The 14,163-nt window shown below is 39.3% G+C and overlaps 1 protein-coding gene across 1 annotated transcript in view; it reads left to right on the top strand.

Annotated features, from left to right (window-relative positions):
* LOC128520545 (Fc receptor-like protein 5) overlaps nucleotides 1-14,163 on the top strand; it is a 192,135-nt gene that overhangs the window by 142,706 nt on the left and 35,266 nt on the right. The window contains exons 15-19 of the mRNA XM_053494830.1: nucleotides 5,165-5,312; nucleotides 5,397-5,518; nucleotides 9,643-9,912; nucleotides 11,295-11,600; nucleotides 12,287-12,550. Coding sequence (XP_053350805.1) covers nucleotides 5,165-5,312; nucleotides 5,397-5,518; nucleotides 9,643-9,912; nucleotides 11,295-11,600; nucleotides 12,287-12,550 — 1,110 coding nt within the window. The remainder of the gene's footprint in view (nucleotides 1-5,164; nucleotides 5,313-5,396; nucleotides 5,519-9,642; nucleotides 9,913-11,294; nucleotides 11,601-12,286; nucleotides 12,551-14,163) is intronic.

Below are 14,163 nucleotides of genomic sequence, written 5' to 3'. Positions count from 1 at the left end.
ACAGCCGATGATAGGATTGGAGCATGATAGGTCCATGACAGGACCGTGACAGGACCATGATCGATCCGTGCACGGAACGTGATCCCCCGCGATGACGTAGTTAACGATGCCCCACCCCATAAACGCCCCCATGCGCTTTCTAAAAAGATAGTTGCAATGCTGTATAATTCCGCCAGATGGAGCATTGACTGCTTCAGTTAACTGCAGTGTCCAAGCAGCCGGTTACTATATTTAATATATATATAACATAACTTACATCAACATAGTTTCATAAAAAGATGATGTGGTAAAAAAGAGGGATAAAAACGATTCATAAAACAGATTTAAATCACTCAATACACAATCCATGATGCTTATGCTATTTTAATTAATGATTAAATTAATTAATAAAACTACTTATTGCAATATTTTTTTACGACATCCTTAATAATCCTTAAAAACACGGTAACATCTGTAATTTATCTATACCAGTCGTTGTAGGTACGGAATACAAATGCGGGCTATGTACAGTATTTTACATTACAGTGTATTTTATCTATTTCCGTTTAATACACTGGTAGATAATATTTTACTGCAAAGTAAAGCTTGAAATTTAACTTTTGCTTGAGTTTGTTTTCGTTATATTTTTGATGTTTTCGCTGATGTTTTTTTCGCTGATAGTCAAAAATTGGCAAAACAAATCGATTAATGGCGCATAATATCTGGAACAAATATCTGTTCATAAGGATCAGTATGTCTTTAGTCATTTAACCAGCATAACGTTTTCCCATCAAAGATCTGATGGGACATTTATCACTTATCACTACGGTGAATAAATGCGGCAGCAGTGACAGATTAAATCCCCATAAACATTCACACCTGAACACAATACTAATAGAACTAAACAGGTCCAAAGGGTCAGCGCCTGTTATCAGGACAGGAATCGCCTACAGGATACTACTGTAATTTTTACTGCTTATATATTTTTGCCATAGTTTCATTTGGTTTTACGCGATTTCATGTTTTACTTGTTCGTGTGTGTTTACGTGTGTCTGTGTGTGTGTGTGTGTGTGAGACAGAGAGAGAGAGAGAGAGAGCGTGCGCGAGAGAGGGCTTATATTGTGATTTATCCAGGGTTACTAAAGCCTGGCTTACTACTACTAATAAAAATATTTCAATGTAACCCATGGGTCTCAATCACAAAATCAGCCAACGCTGTAAACATATGACAAGACAAATTATATAGGCTACTTTGAAACGTTAAGTTGAACATTAAAAAAAAATAATAAATAAATATAAATATATATATATATATATATATATATATATATATATATTTATATATATATATATATATATATATTTATATATATATATAAGATCGACTATTATTGTCAGGGTCAAGTTTACGGGGCTTCTCAGTCTTTCGTTAATTTTACTACTGACTCGAAACCAATGCGGCTTATTAAAGATGCACTGTTTTATTGGACATGGCTGTTTTGTAATGTTCTGCAAAATATATACTGTCTACGGTTCGAATATACTGTGAACATCTCAAAGTCACGTCTCTAGATCCTTCTGCAGTAATGTTATCGTGGTGTTTATTATTAATGTATCGATGTATTTCACTTGCAGACAAAATAGACCATGTCTAGTAACGAAAGTTATGAATTTGTCACTACTCTTCTCTTACGCAGCACGGCTAAAAAGATAAGAAAAGTTACACCAATCCTGCCACGATGCTACCCTGTCCCAACACTGGCTGGGGAGATGAACTCATACCAAAACTCCAAAACTTACTATTATTTCATGAGATGAAATTAAGCTAGGATAAAGAAAACAAAAATTAACTCCCCTCTGTGTAATATCTAAGTAGAGTGTAACTGGATCAGGCACAAAATGCCCCCCGTGTAACTCTGATTAGGAAAAGCTCACAAACACCAAACCTGCAGCACTTTGGTGTAATTTTAATTATCTTTTTAGCCGTGCTGCATGAGAGAAGAGTAGTGACAAATTCGTTACTTTTAATAACGTGATGTTTGATTGGATATTATATCATTTCCAAGTTTGATAGTGTCGATTTTAGAGTGCATTATACGTGCGATGCGAAAAGGAAGTAAATAAACACGTAGCAATGCAAAGAGGACAGAGCTGCGAAATATTTAAGCAATATAAATTCAACAGTGTGATCATAATGGTTGTTGTTGCTGCTGTTTAGGTAATTGGTTCCATCGTGTTACTGAACGCAACTGTGTTCACAAAACCGAGCGTAGGGAAAGAAAAAACACTCGCTATAGCATTTAAATGAAAAGGGGCGGCGGCTTTTCTTTGAAGATAGCGATTGCTTAATGGGGGCAATCCGTGCCGGGGGGGCGCGTTTTAGGGCATAACACACCTCTGAACGTCTTTTGTCTTGTAAATGATTATCTTCGTTCACCTTCCAATCCCCCACAGCGCACACACTCTCTACACTGTTGCTATGTCTGTTGGGGCACTTGGTTATACACAGCACTTTAATGTATGAAACACTTACTTCCTGGTTTGTTTTATTTTAAATATTGCTTATTACCTTTTAAATAAACATTAAACGTAAACAACATGTTATCATTGTGTAAATTATTAACATATTGGTGTCTTTTAATTAAGGACAAAAACATACCCTGCGCTTGTGTTTAGGACTGATGCTGAACAGCTGTGTTCATAGGTTTAATCAACGATTTACAAGACAACAGTTAAAGCGTTTGTGGATGAGAGGTGTGTGTGTGTGTGTGTGTGCGCGCGCTCCGGCATTTCTCCGTTGCTTTAACACAAACATTTGGGCAGAGACAAGTAAGTCTGAAGTACCCCTCCCCCCACCAAACACACACACAGAGCAATTAGCACCATGTCACAGTCAGTATTCTCCACTGAGGTTTCTTACCTTCCACTCCTTCTAAGTTTGTCTTTGCTCTTTTAATGGAGTTCTTAAAAAAGCCCAAAAATTTTATACTGAGAAAAAATGATTATGGGTCACATAGTCACAAACTAGCACAGAGACATATGATCAAGTGTTTAACTGTTGTTTTAATTTGTTTCTATAACCAGTAATAATAATAATAATAATAATTATTATTATTATCATTATTATTAGCCCAACTCTTATTTAAAACAACGTCTTGTCCCATTTTTGCACATTGAAGTTGTTGGTTTAAGTAAATGTATTTTTAAATACACAAACAATCCCCCAACAATTAAAACACGCACACATGACTTTAAAAATAAAATTTATTCTTCCAAAACTAGTCAAAGGTAAAACAATAATTTGTATAAAACAGGTAAAAACATGTTAAATTTTTGCTTAAAGGTCATTAAAACACCCGGATAACACCAGCTGCCTATCAGTCTCTATCTGGTTCTTTTATATTAAAATATCATTTTTTTTTTTTTTTATATTAAAGATGGAACTGTTTAATTCTTTGTTTCCCCCCTAAAGTATCAGACGTTTTGCAATTCTATGTTCAGAACATACAGTAGACCTGACCAAACATAATTCTAAAGCTGTTGCACTGTGACGTCATCCCTGCTACAGCTTGTTCAGGCTCCTCCAGTATCTCCAAAAGGCCAACCGTCATCCGTCTGACCCCCCAATCCTCCACAGCGGAGCTCTGCTTAAAGAAAACAGGAGAATTTAGTGAAGACAAAGATAAATAAACCTTACAGAATATCTAGTTGTAATAAATATAAAAGATATTAGTAAACCTACACCACAGAGTGTGTAAAATACTGTTTTGGGGAATTCTGGAATGTAAATAAACTGGGATAACTTTAACCATTGAACTTTGTTAGTGTTAACCCCGGTCTGTCTGTATTATCATCTGCATTAAATTAAAATGCGCTTTTCATACAAATAAGTTAGGCGATATAACACTCGTATATATTAGTTCATCTCTGAAGCCAAACTATAACTCACCTAGTACTGAAGCCCCCCACACCTCCCCCCACACACACACCTCCCCCTCCTCACACTCCTTAACTGATAAACACTTCAGAGTTTTTATCCAGCTCAATAACTAAGCGCTCGCGCTACCGCGCAAAGTCACGGCCAAACTGAGAAAAATAGAAACCGGGTTATGAGCGTTTAGCTCGCGAGCTCCTGTACATCTATCCTCAGCTTGTGTCCTTCATGAACTGCATCACATTATATTCACAGATATAACCTGCAGATTAACTCTTACCCAAAGAATAAATAAATGCTGAATTTATCCAGACACGCGGTCAGACTCTAAAGGCATTTTTATAGAGCACAAACACTTCATCGGGTAGTGCAGCTTTTGTAATAGGGACATTAATAGTATTTTTAAAGCTTTAGTGTCTTTTTAGTTGAAGAGGAGTGACATTGTGAGTTTGTGACACTGACAGTAAGCTGTAATGTTAACTCCAGACCTGGTAAACAGATCATTAAGTTATCTAAAGTTACATCTGACCGCTGCTGGTGCTGCCAGTGATTTTCAAAATGGCCGATAAAAAAACTAAACTGGGAAATAAACTTTAAACTAATCCCAAACAAATTTTATAAATTAAAACACCACTTACCACGAATAGTCCATTAAGCCGCCATCTTCATCTCTAGTGCAGTTTGGTAGCGTCAGTTCGGCGGGGGTGGGTTGTTAAAATCACGTGATTGCAACTCAGCGCAGCTAAATTGCTGGCTTGTGTTAACGTGTCCTTGAGAACGAAGCGCCATCTAGTGGTGGAACCAGGTCAATGCATAAATAGGGCTTGAATGGGCGTGTTTACTGTGAAATCTTGACACGCCTTTCTCGAAGAAAAAGGAGGGGGGATTACGGCGTGCATAGGGCAGCCGTACGCCATTCGTACGCAATTCACACGGCCGCGGCTATTTGACGTGGCTCCATTTGTACTTTATACACTCATAAACATAAATTGATATAGAAGGATGAGAGAGTCGCATCATCACATAGCAGTTATTCTCTCACTCTCACTTTGACATTATTGATTCTTAACATTAAATATCTCTATAGATCTCCATTTAAATCATTTAAATGACTGAACATATATAAACCATGTGACATTAATCCTGATGTGTTTAGTGTCGTCACTGAGAGAGTAATAGTGTTTTACTGTAGAGGTGATTTGTGTAGTAAAGACTACTTCACATTCTGATACTGTATTTATTTTTTAACAGACAGACCTAAACCTAATCTTACATCAAGCCATGAAGGAGATGCACTTTCAGGAAACTCAGTGACTCTGAACTGTACACTGACTCTGTCACCTGCTGGATGGACATTTTACTGGACCACACCCACATCCACACCCACATCCACATCCACACAGAGCTGGACCACACCCACACAGAGCACTGTGAATGTGACTGCAGGATATAACTCCAACTCTTCATACTACCACCACTACTACTCCCACTATAACATCAGCTCGATTAATGTCTCTGATGGAGGTCAGTACAGGTGCAAAGCTGGAAGAGGAGACCCAGTCTACTACACAGACTACAGTGATGCACTCTGGGTAAATGTTATCGGTGAGTAAGAGACTTTCTGTAAGAGTGATTCTGTACAACACTTAACATGTGAGCAGCGCCACAACACAGCAACATTTACACACAGGGGGGTGGGGGTGGGGGGGGGGGGGGCTGGGGGGGATGGGAATTGTTTAGCACAATATTTTTTTTTAATTTATTAAATAAACCTGTTAAAAGTGTCACCAAATCACACAGTCAGTTGTTTCTATCATGATTGTGTCTCTTCTAGCTTTAGTTTCTGTTCCCTCCTGACACTCAGTGTTTATAAAGATGAACAGGACAGACACACTGTAATTCAGTCATGAGTTAATAGTGTAGAAGTGAATTTTACTTCATCAGTAGTGATTGTATGTGACAGAGTTTAATCATTTACATGTGAGCAGATTTACTGTATCTACCAGAGGTGGGACAAAGTCATTGTTTGGCAAGTCACAAGTAAGTCTCAATTCATTGCCCTCAAGTCCCGAGTCAAGTCCCAAGTCAAAGGCCAACAAGTCTCAAGTCAAGTCCAGAGTCTTTTCAAGTCTTTTTAGCAGAAAAAAAATAAAATGTAGAAAGATTATGTATGGTTGTAAGATCTGTATTTATTAAACAAACCTTTTTTTTATGAAAGAACATTGCTCAGATACATAAAAATACAAATGTTAGTAAATGCTAGTAGCAATGTAAAATGGTAGCACATAATCTCAATGAAGTAGGCTACTTCATACAAACAATAACGTTGTTTTCTTCACATAACATTAAAGAACTTTGCTCCCTACCTTGTGTGATACACTCACGTAGGCGTGCTGTGTCGAAGTTGGTTCCCCCATCAGAGATCAGGATGGCGATCAGAGATCAGAGGCCATCAGGATGCGTTTTTTTAGCCCCACCCCCGTGAAAGGGGCACAGGGAATGCGCATTTAGGAGAAGGCTCGCCCGCGAAGGGTTATGCGCGGACCACTGAGATTCTACGGAGCGCGGTAAAGAAGTAGACAGTTAGTGTTTTTTAATGCCTGACGAACTCTAGCCATCAGGATATCTTTCTCTTGTTATCTTGGACATATTTAGAATGATGAACCTCGGCTGAGTCACTTGTAGGCTGTAAACATGTCAGTATTTTGTCTGATATTTCATATCAAATATGCCTTTTCAGCAAAACCATAATGCCAAAATAGAGACCTGTCAGATACAGTCTCAAGACATAATTAATAATAATAATAGTAATAATAATTATTATTATATATAAATTAATAATAATAATAATTATTATAATTAAATAATAATAATAATAATTATTATTATTATTATTATTATTTACTATAATATTAATAATAATAATATTATAATTAAATATTATATAATAATAATACTATTATTATTATTATTATTATTATGCGAGATAATTAGCATTTTATCCACGTGATGTCAATTCACTAGGTCACATTATTTGAATAAACCCAAACTGCATATAAAAGAAATCAGCACTCGTAGTGGTCCATTTCTTTATATTAATATATTGTAGCGTTTTTACGCCGGGAAGAATGCTGGAGAGACGAGTGGGCTTATTTGCTACCCAATGCAATGGCTGGGAGTACTTTATTAAGCACACAGCATGTAAGGCATGAGCAGCACCTTCACTCAGGAGCCTACATCCAATTCAGCACTAGCTTGAACTGGAGCACATTTCACACGTCACACACCTCCTCACACACAACAGGGCCGAAGCCACTGACCAAAACACCTTTCCCCATCATGGTGAATACACCGACATCCCCGCAAGGCATGCTGGTCGTCAGCCGCCGCCCCGCCCACGCCACACTGCCCCCACCCGAGCTGTGACCGTCCCTGGTCACCATGACGAACTTTGTATTGGAGGCGTGGAGGCGGTCGGCGCTGGCGGTGGGAACGCCGGCGTAATTTGGCAGGTGAGGGATGAACGCGAATGTAGTCCTGAGGCGGTCCGGCCTCCACAGAGTTCGATGTCTCCCCGGCGTGCGGCTGAGGCGCAATACGGTCCCGGTGGGGCAAAACTCGTGCCCGCCCTGCCAACCGCACCCGGTAGATGACATCGGAGAGCCGAGCTGGCTGTGAGTGTCCACGCCCATTCGCCCCATAGGTGCCCCCACCCAAAAATCTTGCAGCGGTGCCCTGCGAGCGCTGGGTGGGGCCCTTCTGCCTGGCGATGAGCGGTTCACAGTTCCACAACCCGTGGGAAACAGTGGAGCCGGTGTCCACGAGCGCCCGCAGTAAGACGCCGTCCGGCACACAGTCGATGTAACCAACCGTCCACCCGGCGCTAGTTTAGCGGCTGCTGGTGTACGCTGTCCCTCAGGCCTGAGAACGTTGAAGCGGTAGTCCGGCTGTCCCTCAGGCCTGAGAACGTTGCAGCGGTAGTCCGGCGGTCCCTGGCCTCGGCGTCGTCGCGGAATCTCGGAAGCGGTGTCGAGGCCTAGCCGCGACGGGTAGCCCTGTCCCCGGCTAGGTTCACCTACCAAGCGCCACTGAGCTGCGGGCGGTCGCTCGGCTCTTTCGCCGTGATGTGCCGCCATTATGGGCTCAGCGTGCTCGACCTCGCGCAGCGCCTCCTTACGGTCACCCGCGCCGTCGCCTCGCCGCGAAACGTCGGAGAGCTGCTCTTTGCCTAACCGCGACGGGTAGCCCTGTCCCCGGCTAGGTTCACGAACCGAGCGCCACTGAGCTGCGGGCGGTCGCTCGGCTCTTCCGCCGCGATGTGCCGCCGATATGGGCTCAGCGCGCTCGGCCTCGCGCAGCGGCAGGTCGCTTTGCCGGCTAGCAGCGCACGGAGCTGTATCTTGCTCCGGCGCTTGCGCAGCGCCAGCCTCTGCCCCGAGATCCAGCGCCGGGATTTTCTGCTTCCCGCTCCGCGTTCGTGGACGTGGTGTGCTCGCGCTAGCTCCGCCAGGAAAGCGCTTCTTCAGCGCGAGTAGTCGCTCCGCTACTCGGCGGCCCGCTTGGATTTTTAGAAGGTCCTCCTTTGTGCGCTCGAACCCGTTATTCTCCATCCCACTTCTGACACCAATGTAGCGTTTTTACGCCAGGAAGAATGCTGGAGAGACGAGTGAGCTTATTTGCTACCCAATGCAATGGCTGGGAGTACTTTATTAAGCACACAGCATGTAAGGCATGAGCAGCACCTTCACTCAGGAGCCTACATCCAATTCAGCACTAGCTTGAACTGGAGCACATTTCACACGTCACACACCTCCTCACACACAACAGGGCCGAAGCCACTGACCAAAACACCTTTCCCCATCATGGTGAATACACCGACATCCCCGCAAGGCATGCTGGTCGTCAGCCGCCGCCCCGCCCACGCCACAATATACTGTATTTAAAAAAAATCCCTTGATAAAATAGCATAAACAAATCATGGGTAGTGTATACCAGTGATTAAATATAAACAATACAACACATGTACTGACATGTTTACAGCCTACAAGTGACTCAGCCGAGGTTCATCATTCTAAATATGTCCAAGATAACAAGGGAAACACATCCTGATGGCTAGAGTTCGTCAGGGGATTAAAAAACGCTCACAATTTCCTTTTTGGCCTTTACTGCGTTCCGTAGAAGCATGGTCAGTGGTCAGTGGTCCGCGCATATAGCCAATTTTTTACAGCCAAACGAAACTACCTTCGGTATCATTTCGCGAACTGGCGCGTGCACGTTGTTGTCACGTTGGACGCTGTCGAATCAAAAGAATCTACGGTACTTTGATTGGATGTAGTGCCGAATGCGCGCATGCGCTCTGTCACACACACGCGCACAGACACATAAACAGAGATAGAGCGGTCCGTGTTAACATACTTTTTATCTTTGGGCTTTTTATGGGAAGTAGCAAGTCTTTACAAGTCAATAGGCGCAAGTCCAAGTGAAAGTCCGAGTTATTTATGTTAAAGTCCAAGTCGAGTTGCAAGTGTTTTTATATTTTGTCAAGTCGAGTCTAAAGTCATCAAATTCATGACTCGAGTCTGACTCGAGTCCAAGTCACATGACTCGAGTCCACACCTCTGGTATCTACACTCTCAGTGTTTACATTAATTATAAATCCAGTTTAAAAATTGTATTTGTTAAAATAAAAGTTTAGGAAAAATATTAATATAAATGTATTTTTCCTACAGAGTCTCCCAAACCTGTGGTGAATATAACGCCTGATACACAGGTGTTTAGAGAGGAGAGAGTGACTTTTAGATGTAACATAGAGGGAGGAGGAACCACTGATTGGACATATGACTGGTATAGAGACGGTCACACATTCTCCCCATACAGCACAGCACAGGAGTTTACAGTCTCAGTTTATTATTACTTCAGTGGTAAATACACCTGCAGAGGGAGGAGAAGAGACTCTCAGCTCTCACAGATCAGTGATCCTGTTACACTCTCTGTATCAGGTCAGTGTGTGTGTGTGTGTTATTACTTATATATGTAACATTTATCACTAGTTTCTGATTTTCAGAATAGAATTAACCAAAAACAGAATTATGTAAGTCAAGTAACTTATGTTAAGTTTTCTTTCATGATGTAAACTCTAGTCGTGAGTCCTATTCATCTGTCAGATATTTAGCATCAGTACTTTGAAGAGTGACCTTATTGAATTTTTAATTAAATATGTATTAACCATATGATTTTAAAACTTATTTTCATTTTATCCTGTTTGTTTTTAAACTAAATTATTATTGTTACTAGTAGAGTTTGTCTAAAAATAAGCCGAAACTTAACTTCTAAATGAAACTCTGTGATGCTTGATTCACACACTCTCACAACACACATCTGTGCTCATTTAACACACATAGACATCTACACAGCTCTAGTGAGGAAACACAAATTTATCCTGGTAAATGTCTAAGTGTTGGTCAGGTAGTGATGAGAAGTTTGAAAAATAGATCAACAGAATAAACAGAGAATTCCTAAATTATTTCATTTACTGATCTTTAGTACATTTTCTCTAGCACACGATCAGGCTGTATACTGTTTAAAAAAAAAGAGATTTAATAATTATTTGTCAAGATTAAGTCAAGATCTGAATACAGTTTAAATTTTATATAAAAAACACAAATGTAGAAATTTGACACAATGTTACAGTATAATCATGATTTCTAAAGGTAAACTATCAGTAAACACAGAGACGTTTACACTTGAGTTAAATCAGCACCTTCATTATGAGGACATCGTGTTACATACAGATTGTATAGGAGATGTACAATGAGCCAGAAGGTCAAGGCACATCTCTTTTGTGTGTGCGTTGTGTTCCTAATTTGTTTTTGTATAGTTCCATTTGTGTGTGTGACCTCTTTTTTTATGTGATCAGTATGATTTACATTTACTGTATGTATATTTGTGTTTGAGTGCTGTAAGATAGTAACACTACACTGTTTAATTATTGTTTAGGCAAAACAAAGTTTAAAAAAAAGATTATTTTTAAAGTTTCCCAATAAAGATTATATGTGTATTTTTGTTTTTGTGTTCCACTTTTCCAAAATAAATTTTACTTTATACATACAGTGAGAGACTTACAGTATATTATCAGCAGTATGTATGTACTCTATCAGCAGTTATTTTCTCACCCTCAATTTGATATGATTGATGCTTTACATTTTATATCCCTATCAATTTTCAGTTATTCAAATGATGTAAATGAAAATCTATAAACACTGTGACATTAGTCCTGATGTGTTTAGTGTCATGACTGAGAGAGTAATAGTGTTTTACTGTAGAGGTGATTTGTGTAGTAAAGACTACTTCACATTCTGATACTGTATTTAATTTTTAACAGACAGACCTAAACCTGATCTCACATCAAGCCATGAAGGAGATGCACTTTCAGGAAACTCAGTGACTCTGACCTGTACACTGAATGTGCAGTCTGATGGATGGACGATTTACTGGACCACACCCACACAGAGCACTGTTAATGTGACTGCAGGATATAACTCCACCTATTCATACCACCACTACTACTCCCACTATAACATCAGCTCAGTTATGGTCTCTGATGGAGGTCAGTACAGGTGCAGAGCTGGAAGAGGAACCCCAGTCTACTACACTCTGGACAGTGATGATCTCCCACTAAGAGTTATTGGTGAGTAAGAGACTTTCTGTCAAGTGATTCTGTACAACACTGAACATGTGAGCAGCGTCACAACACAGCAACATTTACACACACTGTACACACTCTTATCTAATCATAAAGAGAAATCAGAGGGTCAGTCAAATTTGGAAAATACCTGTGTAAAACTGCGCGATCTTAAATTGCGCTGCGAACACATTTGGTCCATTAAACACAGTGATGTAAACGGTCAGCTCAGTTGTGTCAAACTGTGTATAAAAATGTATTTATAAGCAAACTCATACAGAATCTATACGGGTTAAATGGTAAGCTTATTAACATATTTAAAAAAATCACATTTATTGCAAGTCTTAACACGTTCATTTTTATAGCCGTAATACAAGTACAATAAATGTTTTAATTGGACCAATTTTAGACTTAATGTAGTGACATTTTTCAGCCATTAGAAAGCAGTGCCTCTTCTGACTCCCAGCAAACTCCTTGCTGGCACTTAGTGTTTATAAAGATGAAGGATGAACAGGAATGACAACACACTGTAATTCAGACATGAGTTAATAGTGTAGAAAAAAAAATTGTTCATCAGATTTACTGTATCTACTTTCTGTGTGTACATCTATTATAGTTCCAGTTTTAAAATGTTACTTGTTAAAATAATAGTTTGGGAAATGTATTAATATACTTTTTTTTTTTTTTTACAGAGTCACCCAAACCTGTGGTGTATATAACGCCTGATACACAGGTGTTTAGAGAGGAGAGAGTGACTTTTAGATGTAACATAGAGGGAGGAGGAACCACTGATTGGACATATGACTGGTATAGAGACGGTGGCACATTCTACTCATACAGCACAGCACAGGAGTTTACAGATAATTATTACTCCAGTGGTAACTACACCTGCAGAGGGAGGAGGAGAGACTCTCAGCTCTCACAGATCAGTGATCCTGTTACACTCTCTGTATCAGGTCAGTGTGTGTGTGTGTGTGTGTGTGTGTGTGTGTGTGTGTGTGTTATTACTTATTCATGTAATATTTATCACTAGTTTCTGATTTTCTTCCAGATTTTATTGTGAGATAAACCGAGTTTCATTATTCTGATTGTACAGCTCCTTAGTTCAGTTCATTCACTTTTCTATCTTAAAGTCACCAAATCATTTGATTTGCAAAGAATCTCCACAATTGTATATAAATTATATACATCACTGTAACATTTACAATGAACAGTAACTCTGTAACTCTGAATGCTTTGTTAGGCACCCACCCACACACACACACACACTCATCTCTTGTTCTGCCAATACAAAAAGACACTAGTAAATAAAGTTAATAATGAGCCACCGATGGAGAGCATCACATGCTTAGGTCAACTTTTCCTACATGATCTCACTCAAGTCATGAGTCGTATTCATCTGTTCAACATGTCAGATATTCAACATCAGTATTTTAAAGAGTGACCTTATTGAATTTTATTTAAATATATAATACCCATATGCTTTTAAACTCATTTTCATTTTATCCTGTTTGTATTTAAACAAAATTATTATGGTTACTAGTACAGTTTGGCTAAAAATAAGCAGAATCTTTACTTTTAAATGGAACTTTGTGATGTTTATATGTACAGAAGGTGTGTTTGATTCACACACTCTCACAACACACATCTATGCTCATTTAACACACATAGACATCTACACAGCTCTATTGAGGAAACACACACACTAGACAATTTGTCGTGGTGAATGTCTAAGTGTTGGTCAGGTAGTGATGAGAAGTTTGAGAAACGGAATAAACAGAGGATTCATAAATGATTTAATTTACTGATCTTTAGTACATTTTCCGTAGCACATGATCAGGCTGTATACTGTTTTAGGAAAAAAGCGTTTTAATCATTATTTGTCAAGATACACAGATGACACACAGCTCTAGTGATAAAACACACAAATCTGTCCTGGTAAATGTAAGTGTTGGGTAGTGATGAGAAGTTTTAGAAAAAATAAACAAAGGATTCACAAATAATTTAATTCAATGATTTTTATAAATTTTCTGTAGCACACGATCAGGCTGTACACTGAAAAAAAAAAGAATAATTAATTGTCAAGATCTTGACATCTGAATACAGTTCAAATTTCATATATGAACACAAATGTACAGATTTAACACAATGTTTATAATCATCATTTCTAAAGGAAAACTATCAGTAATCACAGGGTTAAATCGGGAACTTCATCATAACAACATCAGGTTACATACAAATTATATAGGAGATGTACAGTGGTCCAGAAGGTCAAGGCACATCTCTCTTGTTTGTGTGTGTGTCGTCTCCCTAATTTGTTTTTGTATAGTTCCATTTGTTTGACCTCTTTATTGTGTGTGATCAGTATTATGTACATTTACTGTATGTATATAGTGTACACTATATGTGTTTAAGTGCTGTAAAATAGTAACACTACACTTGTACTGTTCTCCTTGCATCTACACATGCAATTTAACAGCCAGCCAAACTCCATCCATAAAGTACAGACGAGTCAGGATTCATCTTAGTGTTTGACGTTTTAATAAGATGCTAGGTACCTTATGAATTA

The sequence above is a fragment of the Clarias gariepinus genome, chromosome 1 (assembly GCF_024256425.1).
Source record: "Clarias gariepinus isolate MV-2021 ecotype Netherlands chromosome 1, CGAR_prim_01v2, whole genome shotgun sequence".
Lineage (NCBI taxonomy): Eukaryota > Metazoa > Chordata > Actinopteri > Siluriformes > Clariidae > Clarias > Clarias gariepinus.
This window is presented reverse-complemented; position numbering and strand designations above follow the sequence as displayed.